The following is a 15275-nucleotide window of genomic DNA, read 5'->3' on the forward strand; positions in this document are numbered from 1 at the left end:
GAATACTTTTTAAAGATATAACATGTATAGGTGTTTTGTCTGCATGTATGTCTGTCTATATGCCACATGCATACAGCGCCCATGGAAGCCAGTGGAGGATGTCAGATGCCCTGGAACTGGAGTACAGATGGTTGCTAGGAGCCATAAAGGTGCTCAGAACCAAACTCACATCCTTCACAAGTGCGACAAGTGCTCTTAGCTGCTCGGGCATTTCTTTAGCACCCCCTGTGTGCATTTGAACATTTGTAAAGTTCCCAAAATAACTACTGTTATTCTTTTTAAATAAAGAGTTTATTTTTTATTTGTAGTGTATGTCTGTACACGGATATGTGCACATGAGTACAGTCCCTGAGGAGACCAAAAGAGGACCTAAGAGTCCCTGAAGCTGGGCTTACACACATTATGAAGCTGCCTAAGCGGGTGCTGGGAACTGAACTCGGGTCCTCTAAAAGGGCAGCATGCACCTTTAACTATTGAGCCATCTCTCCAGCCCAGTCTAATGTTATCATTAGCATGAAAGCACACTATAATTACCTGCTTGCAGCTGCTGTTCCTGGGCCACCTACAGTCCTCGCCCTGAAAGGAACTCACAGACTCTGACAAGACTTGCCAGGTAAGGTCACCCAGAGAGCAAGTGAGAGAGTAGCCTGATACTAATTTAGTCCCTACGGAAGTCACAGCAAGTGACATTAGGCCCGGTACCTTCCTCTGCTTCCCTAGGCAGTCTTTTATCTCAGTCTGCACAAAGATCACCGAGACGCTTTCACACAAGCAGGCAGACATTCATGAGTTTGGGGAAAGGACAAGACTGCAAAGCGGATAGGAGGTGATACTAAAGAGACACCCAGTATATTAGTTCAGAATTCCACAAATCTAGCCTGATGTGGTATTCATCTGCAACCCCAGCACTCGGGAGGCTGAGGCAGCAGGACTGCCATAAAACAAAGACAGTCTAGTTTACATGATGGGTGCCAGGGCATCCAAGACTACCCAAGACCCCATCACAAAATACAAACAAAAATCTTGATGTGAAATGGGTAAAAAATTGCTGACTTGACTGCACTTGGAAAACTGTAGGTGTCCCAGTAGCCACTTTTATATCCCAGTGTCTACCTCCTCATTCCCTTTATCTACATGTCTAAAGATGTTAATGATCCTAATTGCTGCCTCACCCCCCCCCCCCCAATCCTCAGACGCATCCCCATAGGTTTATTTACAGAGTTACTGAAAGGTGTCATAAGTGTCATCATTCTCTTACATCACCCGAGAAAGTCCAAAAGCCGTTCATTTTGTCCTGGAAAGAGAGGGGACTTTAGACTCAGTCTCCCCTGTTCTTCAGCTCATAAGCTGACTCCTACAAAATCAATCACTTCACCACTCTTAGTACTAGTATTTATCTCCGAAAGCCCTTCTGGTAATAGCTGTCTGTGATTCAGGAATCCTAGGGATGCTGCATAGGTGTCCAGGATAAAACTACTCAATACGTGGGTAGACACACCCACTCTCCTCTCTCTCCCTTTGGAATACTCTTTTCTTTAACCTGGGTTTTAATAATAACTTTATTGGACTGGCGATACAGCTGAGTTTGTACAGTGGAATCACACATGAGATCCTGGGTTTCATTCCCAGCATGATATAAATCTGGAGTGAAGTACACTCCTGTAATCCTGGTGCTTAAAAAGTAGTGACAGCAGGGCATGGTGGCACACACCTTTAATCCCAGCACTTGGGAATCAAAGGCAGGCTGATCTCTATGAGTTTAAGGCCAGCGTGGTCTACTTATTGAGTCCCAGGTCAGCCAGGGCTACGTAGTGTGACTCTCTTTCAAAAATAATAAGAGATGTAGTGTTAGGATCATCAGAAGCTCAAGGTCTCCTGAGCGACACAGCAGGTTCAAGGTCAGCTGGGATATATGAGGACTGGTCTCAAAGGGGAAACTAAAGCTTTATTAAAGGTTTAGTACTTTTCAATCCTTTCTGAAGACATACAAATACCACACGGGTGGGACAAACATGGGACATGTCTGCTGGGCTTGAGGAAATGTCCTGCCCTGGTCTGAGGCTGGCCGTTCTTCAATGGTCTCGTGGGTGGAGACACTTTCTGACCAAGGTCCCTCTCTCTAAGCTGGTTTAGGTACAGTCTTGTCAGCAAGAGGGGGAGGGAGGAGACAACCTGGGAGCTGGTGAGTCACCTATTTCTCAGCTAAGGACTTGCAATTCTGGCTGCCACTTCTGGGAAAGTCCTCTTCTAGGTGCCGGGGTTGCAACTTCTTCCTGCCCGTCTGCCATGTCTGCCCCAACTTCCAGACATATCTGCTAGGGTTACAACTTGGCACCAACATTATGTGCTGGGTAAATGGTCTACTCTAGGATGGGGGCAGGAAACAGACACGAGGAGCCTGAAGCATTGTGGAGAGCAAGAGCTAAACAAACAAATACGACAGGAAAAATGGAAGCAGTTCATAGAGAGAAAAGTCAAGTGGTCCAAACTGAACTATGTGAACAAGGTAAAGCAATATAATCTATCATAACACAAATAATTATAAATCTATACCCACAAAAGCTTTATATATAAATAAGATGAGGATAAGAATTTCAAAGAGCTGAACAGTGGTGGCACACACCTTCAATCCCAGCACTCAGGAGGCAGAGGCAGCTTGTGAGGTTGAGGCCAGAATGCTTCCAGAATGTTCAGTATAGTTGCATGGGACTCTAGACCTGTAAAAATACTGCTGTTTGTCCTGACTGACAACAATCAGAAGAACTGAAGTGAGGTGTGTGTGTGTGTGTGTGTGTGTGTGTGTGTGTATCTTCCTGTTTTGTGGCTGAGTATATTGAAGTCCAGAAGATGAGTTGTAGAATTAGGAGACATCAAAGAAACTGACAGTCTGTCCCCAACCAACAAGCCACAGTCCATACTAATGTGTAGAATATTGTCAGGCATTTTTGTTTATTCCTTATCCTATTTAAATATATTTATTTCTTTAGATTTATTTATTTTATGTAGACCCAAGCTCTGTTCCCAACATCCACATGGCGGCTCACGAGTCTCCCCACAACTCCAGCTCCAGGGGATCGGCACCTTCCTCTGACCTCTGAGGTGCCAGGCACACATACAGTGCACCTCTGTAGTGCACGCAAAGCACTATATGCATAAAATAACAATAAAAAACAAAAGGAAAAGCCAGTGGTGGTGCTGGTGCATGCCTTTAGTCCCAGAGGTAGAGGAAAGCTGATCTCTGTGGGTTCAAGGTGAGCCTGGTCCACAAAGTGAGTTCCAGGGACAGTCAGAGCTGTTACACAGAGCCTGTCTAGAAAAACAGAACAAAGAAACAAAAACAAAACAAAAAAGAGCAAAAATAAAGACAAGAGTAAGCCAAAAGAAACTCATACTGCACTCAAGGCTGCTGTCAAGAGTGAGTGCACAGAGGCCTGGCAGTGGTGGCACACACCTTTAATCCCAGCACTCGGGAGGCAGAGGCAGGTGGATCTCTGTGAGTTTGAGGCCAGCCTGGTCTACAAGAGCTAGTTCCAGGACAGGCTCCAAAGCCACAGAGAAATCCTGTCTTGAAAAACAAACAAACAAAAAATAACAAACAAAAACAAAACAAAAAAACCCCAACAACAACACAAAAGAGTGAGTCCAGAGATCAGGAAATTTTTAAATAAAGAGAAGATGAAAGAAAAAAAATCTTATGGGCTGTTGAAATGGTTCAGCACGTAAAGATGCCAGCTACCAAACCTGAATACCTGAGTTCAATCCCTGGGACCCACATGGTGGAAGTAGAAAACTGATTCCTGCAAGCTGTCCTCCTTCTCTGATCTCCAGATGCCTGCTGCCAAAAGGCACAAGCACTCACACACTAATAAATTAGTAAGTACATCTAATAAAAATAAAAAATTAAATTAAAAAGAAAAAAGGAAATATATATATATATAAAATATATATATATATATATATATATAAAATCTTATTTGCCAGACTTTAACGATGATAATGACAGTATTACAATAATCATTCGACTCTGACACACTTTCTAAATTTTCCCGGTTAATTGGAGTGAGAGAGCGTTTGGAGGTTATATTCGGTGGTCTTGGTTGAATTGCCTCGTGGCATCACTGGCTAGCCCTCTAGCTGCCAAGGTCCCCCACATCCTCTGTTTTATCCATTGGCACTCAGCTCTGGGCTTCTATCATGTCCTTGCCCTTCCCGTTTTTCACCCAGCCAACCCCAAGTGAGAATATCTGCCCCCAATCTCTAAACGTCCTCAGACCCTGACCAATACTGCTGAGTGTTTGCTAAGAGCTGTCACTTAAAAACAATCATCCAGAGCCAGGCGTGGCGGCACACGCTTTTAATCCCAGCTTGGGAGGCACAGGTAGGAGGAGCTCGGTGAGTTCGAGTTCAGCGTGGTCTACAGAGTGAGCTACACAGAGAGGCTGTCTCAAAAAGAGCAAAATAAACACACACACACACACACACACAAAACAAAACAAAAAAATCAACAACAAAACAACAGCAACCAGAAACCATCCTTCCTGACGGCTCTGGAAGATGGTGGAGGAGCAGGTTTTAGTTCCTTAGCAACAAGGCCAGTCTGCGGAGGCCCAGTGGTCATGTGCAGAGCAGCATCGACATTTCCAGAACTTTCTACAGAAGTAACTGGACAGAAACCCTGGCATTCCTCACCCAAGACGCATTCCCGTGGTCTGTGTGAGGCCAGCGGCCACACTGGACCAGGCAAGGCCAGGCTGCCCTGGAATGTTCCATGGGGTCCCTCCCTCCCCTGACAATAAAAACAAACAAAACAACAACAAAAACCCTGGTAGTGGTCCCTGCCACCCTCAGGTTATGCAGCTGAAGCCTGTCAAAAAGTGGCTCACCTCGGGCGTCGAGCTCATGGCACCACCGGAAGTGTCTGAACCAGGTGATGACCACAACGGAAAGGAAAGCGGAAGGAAGAGACAGTGAACCGGAAGAAGCCCTCGCCTCCTCGAGGAGAACTCGGGCGAGAAAACCTGTTGGTTCACGAAGGTCCTCAAGATGAATGGTGCGAGCCCAATAAAGACTGTATGTGCGTAAAAAACAGCCTCATCCAAAAGGACTCCCTTTAATTTTTGTTGTTATTGCTTTGTTTCTCGAGCAGGGTTTCTCAGTGTTACAGTCCTAGCTGTCCTGGGAACTCGCTCTGTAGACCAAGCTGGCCTCGAACTCACAGAAATCCGCCTGCCTCTGCCTCCCTACTGCTGAGGTTGAAGGCATATGCCATCACCACCCAGTGAACTCCCTTTGACTGAGGTCCCTATTATACTTATTTCTAGCGATTGATAAAGCTATTTCTCAATTTAATGAGTAGGCTACACATTGTAGCCCAGAACTGTCTGGAGCTTTCTATGTAACCCAGGTCAACAGCGAATTTATCTCCCTGCTTCAGCCCCCTGAGTGCTGGGCACAGACGTGGGTGGAGCCACCACCGAGCTCTCAGCCCTTTCTTTCCAAGTGTCTGGCTTCCTTCCCTTCAGGATTCTGTATCACAAGACTCACCTCCTACTTACCTTCTGGGCTTGCTTTGTTTCTCTCTAGTGCACCTAAGGTTCTTAAGACAACAGATCTGTCACTCTCCCACTCAAAAGCCAGCAGCAGAGAGTGAGAGTAAATGCTGGTCTCAGCTTGACATCACACACCCTCAGGATGGGATAATAAAATGACGGAGAGGGATTGTTTATGTATTTATTTATATTTATTTATTGGGTTTTTTGTTTTGTTTTGTTTTTGATACAGGGTTTCTTTGTGTAGCCCTGGCTGTCCTGAAAGTCACTCTGTAGACCAGGCTGGCCTCAAAGTTAGAGATCTGCCCCTCCCAAGTGCTGGGATTAAATGCATGCACTACTACGGCCCTTGGAGGAGAGGAATTTTAAAAACTGGGAATTGTTGTGTATTCCTATAATCCCAGAAATGGGAATATAGAGGCAGGAGATCAGGAGTTCAAGTCTCGCTTCAGTCACTTACGTAGTTAAAGGCCAATCTTGGTTACATGGTGAGTTCTAGGTCATTGTAAATTCCTGTCTCAAAACAAAATGAAAAGAAGAAAAAATGAGAAAGGAAGAAATGGGAAGAAAGAAAGAAAGAAACAAAGAAAGAAAGAAAAAGGAAGGAAGGAAGGAGAGGGGCTGGAGAGACAGTTCAGTGGTTAAGAAAATTGACTGCTCTTCCAGAGGACCTGGGTTCAATTCCCAGCACCCACATGGCAGCCCACGACTGTCTGTAACCCCAATCCAGGGGATCTGACACCTCACACAGACATACATGTAGGCAAAACACCAATATAAAATAAAATAAAAATAAATTATTTACAAAGAGAAAGAAAGAGGCGGGCACAGTGCGGTGAGTCAGTGGTTAAGAGAGCTCTCCTGGAGAAAGCTAGGGTTCAGTTCCGGGCACCTACGTGTGCAATGAAAAGCATCAGCTCAGGACCCTCAAGACCACTTCTTAGCACAAGGGAAATTTATTTTCCTCACAGGGATAGAGAGCAGGGATAAGGGACTAAGACAGGAGATAGAGAAAGAGGGAGAAGGGGAAAGGAACAACAAAAAAGGGGAGCAGAAGTATTTGTTACCAAGGGGCAAAGGACTGCCTCTGGATAAAGAGGGACAGACGTGGCCCATAGGATGGAGGACTGCCTCTGCATAGAGAGGGGACAGACGTGGCACAGAGGAAAATGGTAGTTTATAAAGGTAAAACAGGAAAGCCTGTGTTAGGATGAGGTGTTTAATTTTAACTGGGCATGCTAATTAGGTGAGCCAAAGGGATTGCTGGATTTAAATACTTTAATAGCTGGACCTTGGTAGTCAGCTTCGGGAGCAGGGATTGGCCAAATAAGGGGATAGACCTTGCAGGCTAGCTTTAGGAATGTAATCTAATGGTTTTTATCAAGGCAGAAGAGATGGGGAAAGAGGGCAAAGCCACATGCTCACACGGGCTAGTGTCCCTTCAACACGTATGTTCACAGTCATGTGTAACTCCAGCTCCGGGGAATCAGCCCTCTTCTGGCCTCTACTAGCATTGGACATGCTTGTGGTGTATATATGTCTGTGCAGGTAAACACTCTCACGCATAAATAATACAGAATCCTTAGAAAGAAAAGAAAGGTGGGGTGGGGTGGGGGTGCTGTGAGGTGGTTCAGCAGGTAAAGGCACTTGCCACAGAGACTGATAACGAACTTCGGACCCTGGAATTCACATCAAGGCGGGAGGAGAAAACTGACTGGACAAAATTGTCCTCTGACATCTACATTACATGTGTGGTGGTACACCTGTGCCTGCACCCACAGAGTTTTTTTTTTTTTTTTGGTTTTTCGAGACAGGGTTTCTCTGTGGTTTTGGAGCCTGTCCTGGAACTAGCTCTTGTAGACCAGGCTGGTCTCGAAATCACAGAGATCCGCCTGCCTCTGCCTCCCGAGTGCTGGGATTAAAGGCGTGCGCCACCACGGCCCGGCCCAATAATAAAAATTTTAAACTAAGCCCAAAAGCCCGTGCGGCAGGCTCCGGCAGCTCCAAGATGGCGACTCCCATGCATCGGCTCATAGCTCGGAGACAAGCTGAAGCCAATAAGCAACATGTAAAATGTCAGAAATGCTTGGAATTTGGACATTGGACATATGAATGCAAAGGAAAAAGAAAGTACCTGCACAGGCCTTCCAGAACAGCGGAGCTGAAGAAAGCTTTAAAAGAGAAAGAAAATAGATTCTTGCAGCAAAGCATTGGAGAGACTAATGTAGAAAGAAAGAGCAAGAAGAAGAGGTCTAAGAGTGTCACAAGTTCCAGTACCTCGAGCAGTGACAGTTCAGCCAGTGAGTCTTCATCAGAGAGCGAGACATCTGCCTCATCCTCCTCAGAGGACAGTGACTCTGACGACAGCCGCTCTAGCTCCTCCTCCTCAGCTTACACCTCCTCGTCTTCCTCCTCCTAGGACTCAGACTCAGACTCCAGCTCCTCCAGCAGCAGCAGTCGCAGTACAGAGAGCAGCTCTGATGATGAGCCGCCCAAGAAGAGGAAAAAGAAATAGAACTCTCCCTACACTGGACTTATGGACCAAAAACATCACTTTGATTCACAGGGGAACTGAAAACATGCTCAAGCAAGCAAGTTAGCTGGTCAGCTTGTTAGAATTCGGAACTTTCTAAGTATTCGCTATTGTATGAAATATTAATAAAAGATATTATATATATATAAGACATTTATTTTAGGAATAAATATTGTCTTCTTGCTGTTTTCAAAAAAATTTTAAACTAAAAAATTAAAAATTGAAAGGTAGAAAGATGGAAAATAAGAGAAAGGCGTGGGGGCGGGGGGGTCAATGAGATGGCTCAGAGGGTGAGGGTACTCGCTCCCAAGTCTGAAAACCTGTGTTTGGTCCTCAGAACACACAGTAGAGGGAGAGAATTGATTCCCACACATTGTCCTTTGATCTCCATACATCTATGTGCCTACACATATACACACAAAAATAAGTAAATAAAAATGTAATTTAATTTTTTTTAAATGTACCAAGTCTAGTGGTGCACACCTTTAATCTCAGCACTGCGGACACAGAAGCAGGTGGATCTCTGTGAGCTCCAGGCCACTCGGTCTAAATGAAAAGGAGCTGGAATCAGCAAATCCGAGGCCAGCCTGGTCTATATGAGACCTCAGAAAATTAAAAAATTCACTGGGCAGTGGTGGTGCGTGCCTTTAATTCCATCACTTAGGAGGCAGAAGTAGGTGGATCTCTGTGAGTTCAAGGCCAGCCTGGTCTATAGATAGTGTTCCAGGACAGTCAAAGCTACACAGAGAAACCCTGTCTCGAAAAAACAAAAATAAATAAATAAATAATTAAAAATTAAAAAATGAAACAAACGTGGAGCACTTTAAACTACATGGGTGAACCACATCTTTTTTGTTTGTTTTTAGTTTTGTTTTTGTTTTTTTGAGACAGTGTTTCTCTGTGTAACAGTCCTAGTTGTCCTGGAACTAGTTCTGTAGAGCAGGCTGGCCTCGAACTCACAGAGATCTGCTTGCTTCTGCCTCCTGAGTGCAAGGTTAAAGGCAGGCGCCACCACTGCCCGGCCACACCTTTATCGAGGGCTGTAATTGCAGGCGTGTGTCACTATAGCTGTCTCTGAACATTTTACTTTTAAAATAATTACACACATACTGCACAGTGGCACACGCCCTTAATCACAACACTCAGAAGACGGAAGCAAGTAGATCACCGTTTGACGACAGCCTGGTCTACATACTGAGTTCCAGGAAAGACAAACCTACAGAATAGACCTTGTCTCCAAAATCTTATGTTTTGTATGTGAGGGTATATGTACATGTGTATGTCCACGGGTGGGGGAGGGGTATACATGTGCCATGGTGCACATATGAAGGTCAGAGGACAACTGAAAAGAGGGGGTTAGTTCCTTCTACCATGTGGGGCCTGGGGATTAGACTCAGGGTGTCAGGTTTGGTGGCAAACACCATTGCCTACTGACTTATCTCATCTGTTCAGTTTTTTTAAAGAATGAGTTATTTTATTTTATGTGTATGAGTGTTTAGTTTGCTTGGATGTGTGTGCACCACCTGTGTTCCTGGTTCTACAGACGCAGAAGAGAGCGTTGGGTCTCCTAAAACTGGAGTTACAGATGGTTATGGACTACCACGTGGCCTCTGGGACTTAAACCCTGGTCCTGTGCAAGAGCAACAAGTGAGCCATCTGAGCCATCTCTCCAGCCCCTCACTTCTTAAAAAATAGTTTTTGTTGGTTTCCTTATTTATTTAGATTTATTCTTACTTATGTGTCTGTGTGGGTCCCCCTGAAGCTGGAGTTAGAGGCAGTCTTGAGCCACTCCGCATGGGTGTTGAGAACCAAACGTGGATCTTCTGCAAGAGCAGAACGCACCCTTACCCACTGAGCTGTCTCTCCAGCTTCTGAATGTTTTGCTTTTACAGATAAAGCAGTGATCTGAAATTGTTCTACATCAGAACACAGAGGAAATGCACCATGTCCACAATGACTGGGTTTTGTCCTTACTGCTGAATGGCAGGATTATGAGCAGTTGTCCGAACGTACCACCTAGCCACTGGTTTAGAGGTCACTCCATGTTTCCTGGGAGCCCACCTCATGCAGCTATTAACCTGAAGCCACTTGAGAGTGGGGACGCTCTGGAGCGCTTCCTTCGCAGACCAGCTGCATCCCACAGGGTAGGAGTTTACTAGCTATGATGTAATGCAGGAATGGTGATGGCTTGCCAGATGGTGATAAGACCAGCAGACAGTCACGGCTTTTATACCACAGGCATTTGGCCAAACAGCCAAGCCGCGCGCGACACAGCCAAATCTGTCATTGCTTCTTCCTTCACAACTGGCTCCACTGGCCTAACGCCTTCTCTGGAACCATGGCCAGTTATCACTGGAATCTGGTCAAATCTCTGGGGTTTACACTAAATCAAATGTTCTCATTTGATGGCAATGGTGAGGAAGAAGCAGAGAAATGTGTGTGTGTTGTACATCGATGCACGTGGGTGTATGCAGACACGCACGCAGGTGTGTGTGCACCTGTGTGGGGGTCTGAGGTCAACCTTGAGTATCTTCTATTACTGTTAACCTTGTTTCTTTGAAACAAAGACTCTCACTAACCCTGGAGCTCACTGATTCGTCTAGGATGCCTGAGCAGTGAGCTGCAGGGATTTGCGTGTCTATTCCGCCAGTAGCCCTGGAGTTACAGATGCATGCTGCAGGGTCCATGCATGCTGCAGGGTCTAGGCACACCGCAGGGTCCAGCTTTTGCATATTTTACCAACTGAGTGGTATCTCCAGCCTGAAAAGAGGTCCATGACCTAGTTTGCTTTCTATTGCTATGGTAAACACCACGGTCAGATGCAGTTGGAGGAGGAAAGGATTTATCTGGCTTATTTTTCCATGTCACAGTTCATCACCATGGGAATCCAGGGCAGAAACTCAACACAGGAACCTGGAGGAAAGAACTGAACAGGGACCATGGAGGAGCACTGATATGGGATTTCCCCTCTGTGAGCTATGAATACATTTTATTACCATTGGTTAATAAAGAAGCTGTTTCGGCCTATAGCAGGGCAGAATATAGCCAGACTGGAAGAAATACAGAGAGAAAGTGGATGGAGTCAGAGAGATGCCACGAAGTTGCCAAAGGAGAAAGATGCCAGAATGCCAGAACCTTACCGGCAAGCCAGAGCCTCGTGGTGATACACAGATTAAAAGAAATGAGTTAATTAAAGATGTAAAAGTTAGTTAATAAGAAGCCTGAGCTAACCAGGTGGTGGTGGTGCATGCCTTTAATCCCAGCACTCGGGAGGCAGAGGCAGGAGGATCTCTGGGAGTTCGAGGCCAGCCTGGTCTACAAGAGTTAGTTCCAGGACAGGCACCAAAGCTACAGAGAAACCATGTCTTGAAAAACCAAAAAAAAAAAAAAAAAAAAAAAAAAAAAAAAGGAAGCCTGAGCTAATAGGCCAAACAGTACTGTAATTAATACAGTTTCTGTGTGGTTATTCGGGTCTGGGTGTCCGGGAACGAAAGAGCAGTCTCTGGTCATGGAGCACTGCATATTGGCTCATCCCCATGACTAGTCCAGTTTGCTTTTTTTTTTCTTTCTTTCTCAGACAAGATCTCACTATGTATCTCTGACTGGCCTGGAACTTGCTATGTAGACCAGGCTGGCCTCGAACTCACAGAGACCCACCTACCTTTGCCTCCCAAGTGTTGGGACTAAAGGCATGTGTAGACAGATTTTTCTTTGTGCCTCTAGCTCACAAAAAAACAACATGGAGACTTATTTTTAATTATGAAAGCTTGACCTTAGCTTAGGCTTGTTTCTAACTAGCTCTGATAACTTAAATTAACCCATTTCTATTCATCTGTGTGTGGACACATAGCCCATGGCTTTTACCTCTCCTCCCGCACGTCCTGCTTCCTCTGTATCCGACTATTGACTCCCCCTTCTTCTTCCCAGAGCTCTCTGTCTGGAAGTCCCACCTATACCTCTATCCTATCTATGGCCATTTAGATTTTTATTAAACCAGTAACAGTGACATATCTTTTCAAAGTATAATCAAAAGTATTTCATAATAGGCATACAGCATTATGCCTGGTTCTACAGACCAATCTAGTGAGAGCAATTCCTCAGCTGAAGTTCCCTCTTCCCACCTAAACTTCATCAGTCTGACTGAACCTTGAGCGGTGTGAATGAGGAAGATGAAGGCTTGGGAACGGTCTAAGGACAGGTGACCTCGGAGCAAGACTCTACCCAGAGAAGCTTCCAGCTTGTGAAAAGGAAAAGCTCATGGAATTTTCTGCTTCTAAAAAGCAACAGCAAACTAAGGCCGCTGGAAATGGGATCCAGAACCAGCGGCAGAACACGGCAGTGTTGCTCACGTGGCTCTGGCTTTAGAATCACGAGGGATAAAGGAGAAAAGGGGTTGTGGAATATCCCTCCACAGTCAGGGAGAGCTGTGAAGGCCAAGTAGGTAGCAGGGTTACATACATATTAGCCCTGAGAGGCTGTTTCAGGAAGCTGTGAAAAGGAGGCCTGGATTGTACTGAAGGCTCCAAGATGTTGGGGACACGGGAGCTGCAAGAGGCCTGCTAGGGAGTACTGTGCTAGGGAGTAGAGTCAGCCCAAGAGACAGAACTATGCTGTAGGTAGCAGGGCCAGAAGGGTGGAGCCATCTAAGCCTTTTGACAGTGGACACGGAACTACAGAATCTGGAGCTTGCCCTGCTGGGTTTCCGTCTTGCTTTGGTCTAGTATCCTTCATTTGCCCTGCTTCCTCCCTTTTTTGAACGATGATGCCTATTCTCTGCCATTGTACGTTCAAAGTATCTGTAAGAGGATATTGAGAGAGTATCCCCTTAACTAGGCATGGTTCATACCTATAACCACAACACTCTGAGGAAAAGCTAGAAGATCGGGAGTTCAAAGTCAACCCTCACTACGTACCCAGTTCAAGGACAGCCCAATTCAACCTCTCCCTCCACCAGTGCCTTCTCCCTAAAGTGAGCTTTAGGGTAAGCTCACTTACTGGGAGCATTTAGAATGGGGTCCACACATATGCCATATGCTCTATGAGAGTGGACGCTTATGGTAACATTCTCTCGGTCAGGGCTGGCTTTCTCGGATGAAGGCTCAGCCTCAGAATGAACGAGCAGGTTTGTCAGGTAAAGTAACTTTCAGAGTTTTGTCTTCTGTTGATCCTTGGGCCTAAAGGATGGTTTCAGCCAGTAAACGGGGGAAGGCACTTGATACAAGCCGAATGACCTGAGGTGGATCCCTGGATTCCACATGGTGGAAGGAGAGAACCTGTCCCCATGAGCTGTCCTCCACGACTTCGAGCACACTGTGGCACATGCCCTGATCCACCCCCCTCCCGTGCACACAAAATGAATAAATGACACTAATTTTTAAAAATGTATTTAAGTTTATTGTGTAGGAATATTTTGCCCAGATGAATGTATGTTCACAAGGCATCAGATCCCCTGGAACTAGAGTTACAGATGCTTATGAACCACCATATGGGTGCTGGGCTCAGGGCCCAGTTTCTCTGAAACAGCAACAAGTGCTCTTAACATCTTGGCCATCTCACTAGTCCCCTAATTTAAATTAAAAACAGCCAGGGGCTGGAGAGATAGCTCAGAGGTTAAGAGCACTGACTGTTCTTCCAGAGGTTCTGAGTTTAATTCCCAGAAACCACATGGTGGTTCACAACCATCTGTAATAAGATCTGGTGCCCTCTTCTGGCCTGCAGGGACACATGCAAGCAGAATGCTAAATACATAATTAATAAATAAATCTTAAAAAAAATTAAAAATGTCAATAAAAAAGTGATGATGAAGAGGGAGAAAGAAAAGTAAATTTAAGAAAAATAATAATAAGGCCTGAGGTTTGGCCTTGTGGTTCAGGCCCGCAGTGCTAGCATTCAGGAGGTCGAGAGAGAATTGCCATGAGTTTGAGGCTTGCTTCAGCTACAGTGTAAGACCCTGTCTCAAAAAACAGCAGCAAAAACAAATAAACTGGACATATGGCATGTGCTTATATCACAGCACTCAGCTAAGTGGAAGCATCAGGAATTCAAGGTCATCCTTGATGGATACCTGGTTAGTGCCAGGCCATCCTGGGCTACACAGTGAGCTCTACCTGATAAGTTCCAGGCCATCCTGGGCTACATGGCAAGTTCTAAGTCAGCCCGAGACACATGAGACTCTGTCCCAAAAAGCAAAATATACAACATGTATATTTTTAAGGTAAAAGGGAATTGCAGGCTACACAAAGGTAATCAGTTCATCGTTTTGTTATCTTTTCTCCCCTGCTTGCTGATTAACAGTCTGACATTCGGTCCTTGTTTTGCTATTGTCAGTTTCGTGTTTTCAGTGCTGGGCTTCACACAGGTGAGGCCTCTACCCTTTTAGGCATGTCCAAGGGAACTTTTTGTTTGCTTGTTTGTTTTTGTGACAGTGTCTCGCATGTAGCCCTGGCTGGCCTAGAACTTACGATGTAGACCAGGCTGGCCTTGAACTCACAGAGCTCTGCCTGCCTCTGCTTTATGTTTAAACTGAGCTGTCTCCCTGAACCTGGAGCTCACTCTGCCTGATGGCCTGGACAGCAAGCGCTGGGGAGCCACCTGTCTGGTCTCAGGGTGCTGAGATTTCAGATCGCGCAGAACCTGCCGTGTCAATCACTCTGCCTCAGCCTCCTGAGTGCTGGGGTCAGGGGCGTCACCATACCTGACCAGACACTTGCTTTAACGTGGCTGCTGTGGGAACCCAATCTCTGCTTCTTACCCTTCCTCAGCAAGCACATCACCCTCTGGACTACCTTGGCAGCCCTCCCAGTTTTTAAATAAGGTTTCTCGTAGCCCAGGCTGACCTCTACTTTGTTATGTAGTCAAGGATGAACAGAGCTTTTGTTCTCTTTTTAAAATTCTCCTTTCTTGCTGGGCGGTGATGGGGCACACCTTTAATCCCAGCACTTGGGAGGCAGAGGCAGGTGGATCTCTGTGAGTTGGAGGCCAGCCTGGTCTACAGAGGGAGTTCCAGGACAGGCTTCAAAGCTACAGAGAAACCCTGTCTCGAAAAATCAAAATAAATATAAATAAATAAATAAATAAATAAAATGTAGAAACATATGTGAGAGAGTTCAATTATGCAACTGCTAATAAGCATTCACTAGTGAGCTATTGGTGACTGCCCTGGAGCAGGTTACTGGTGGTGTTGGGGCTTCTCT

At 45.6% G+C, this 15275-nt stretch overlaps 1 protein-coding gene across 1 annotated transcript; it reads left to right on the forward strand.

The window, feature by feature from the left end:
• Positions 1-7557: 7557 nt before the first annotated feature.
• LOC121465836 (zinc finger CCHC domain-containing protein 10) lies at positions 7558-7968 on the forward strand. The gene has a single exon (XM_041679246.1). The coding sequence runs from the start codon at positions 7558-7560 to the stop codon at positions 7966-7968; it is 411 nt and encodes a 136-aa protein (XP_041535180.1).
• Positions 7969-15275: the final 7307 nt, after the last annotated feature.

The sequence above is a fragment of the Microtus oregoni genome, unplaced genomic scaffold, assembly GCF_018167655.1.
Source record: "Microtus oregoni isolate MIOR12 unplaced genomic scaffold, Mior012 000031F_ref0000149, whole genome shotgun sequence".
NCBI lineage: Eukaryota > Metazoa > Chordata > Mammalia > Rodentia > Cricetidae > Microtus > Microtus oregoni.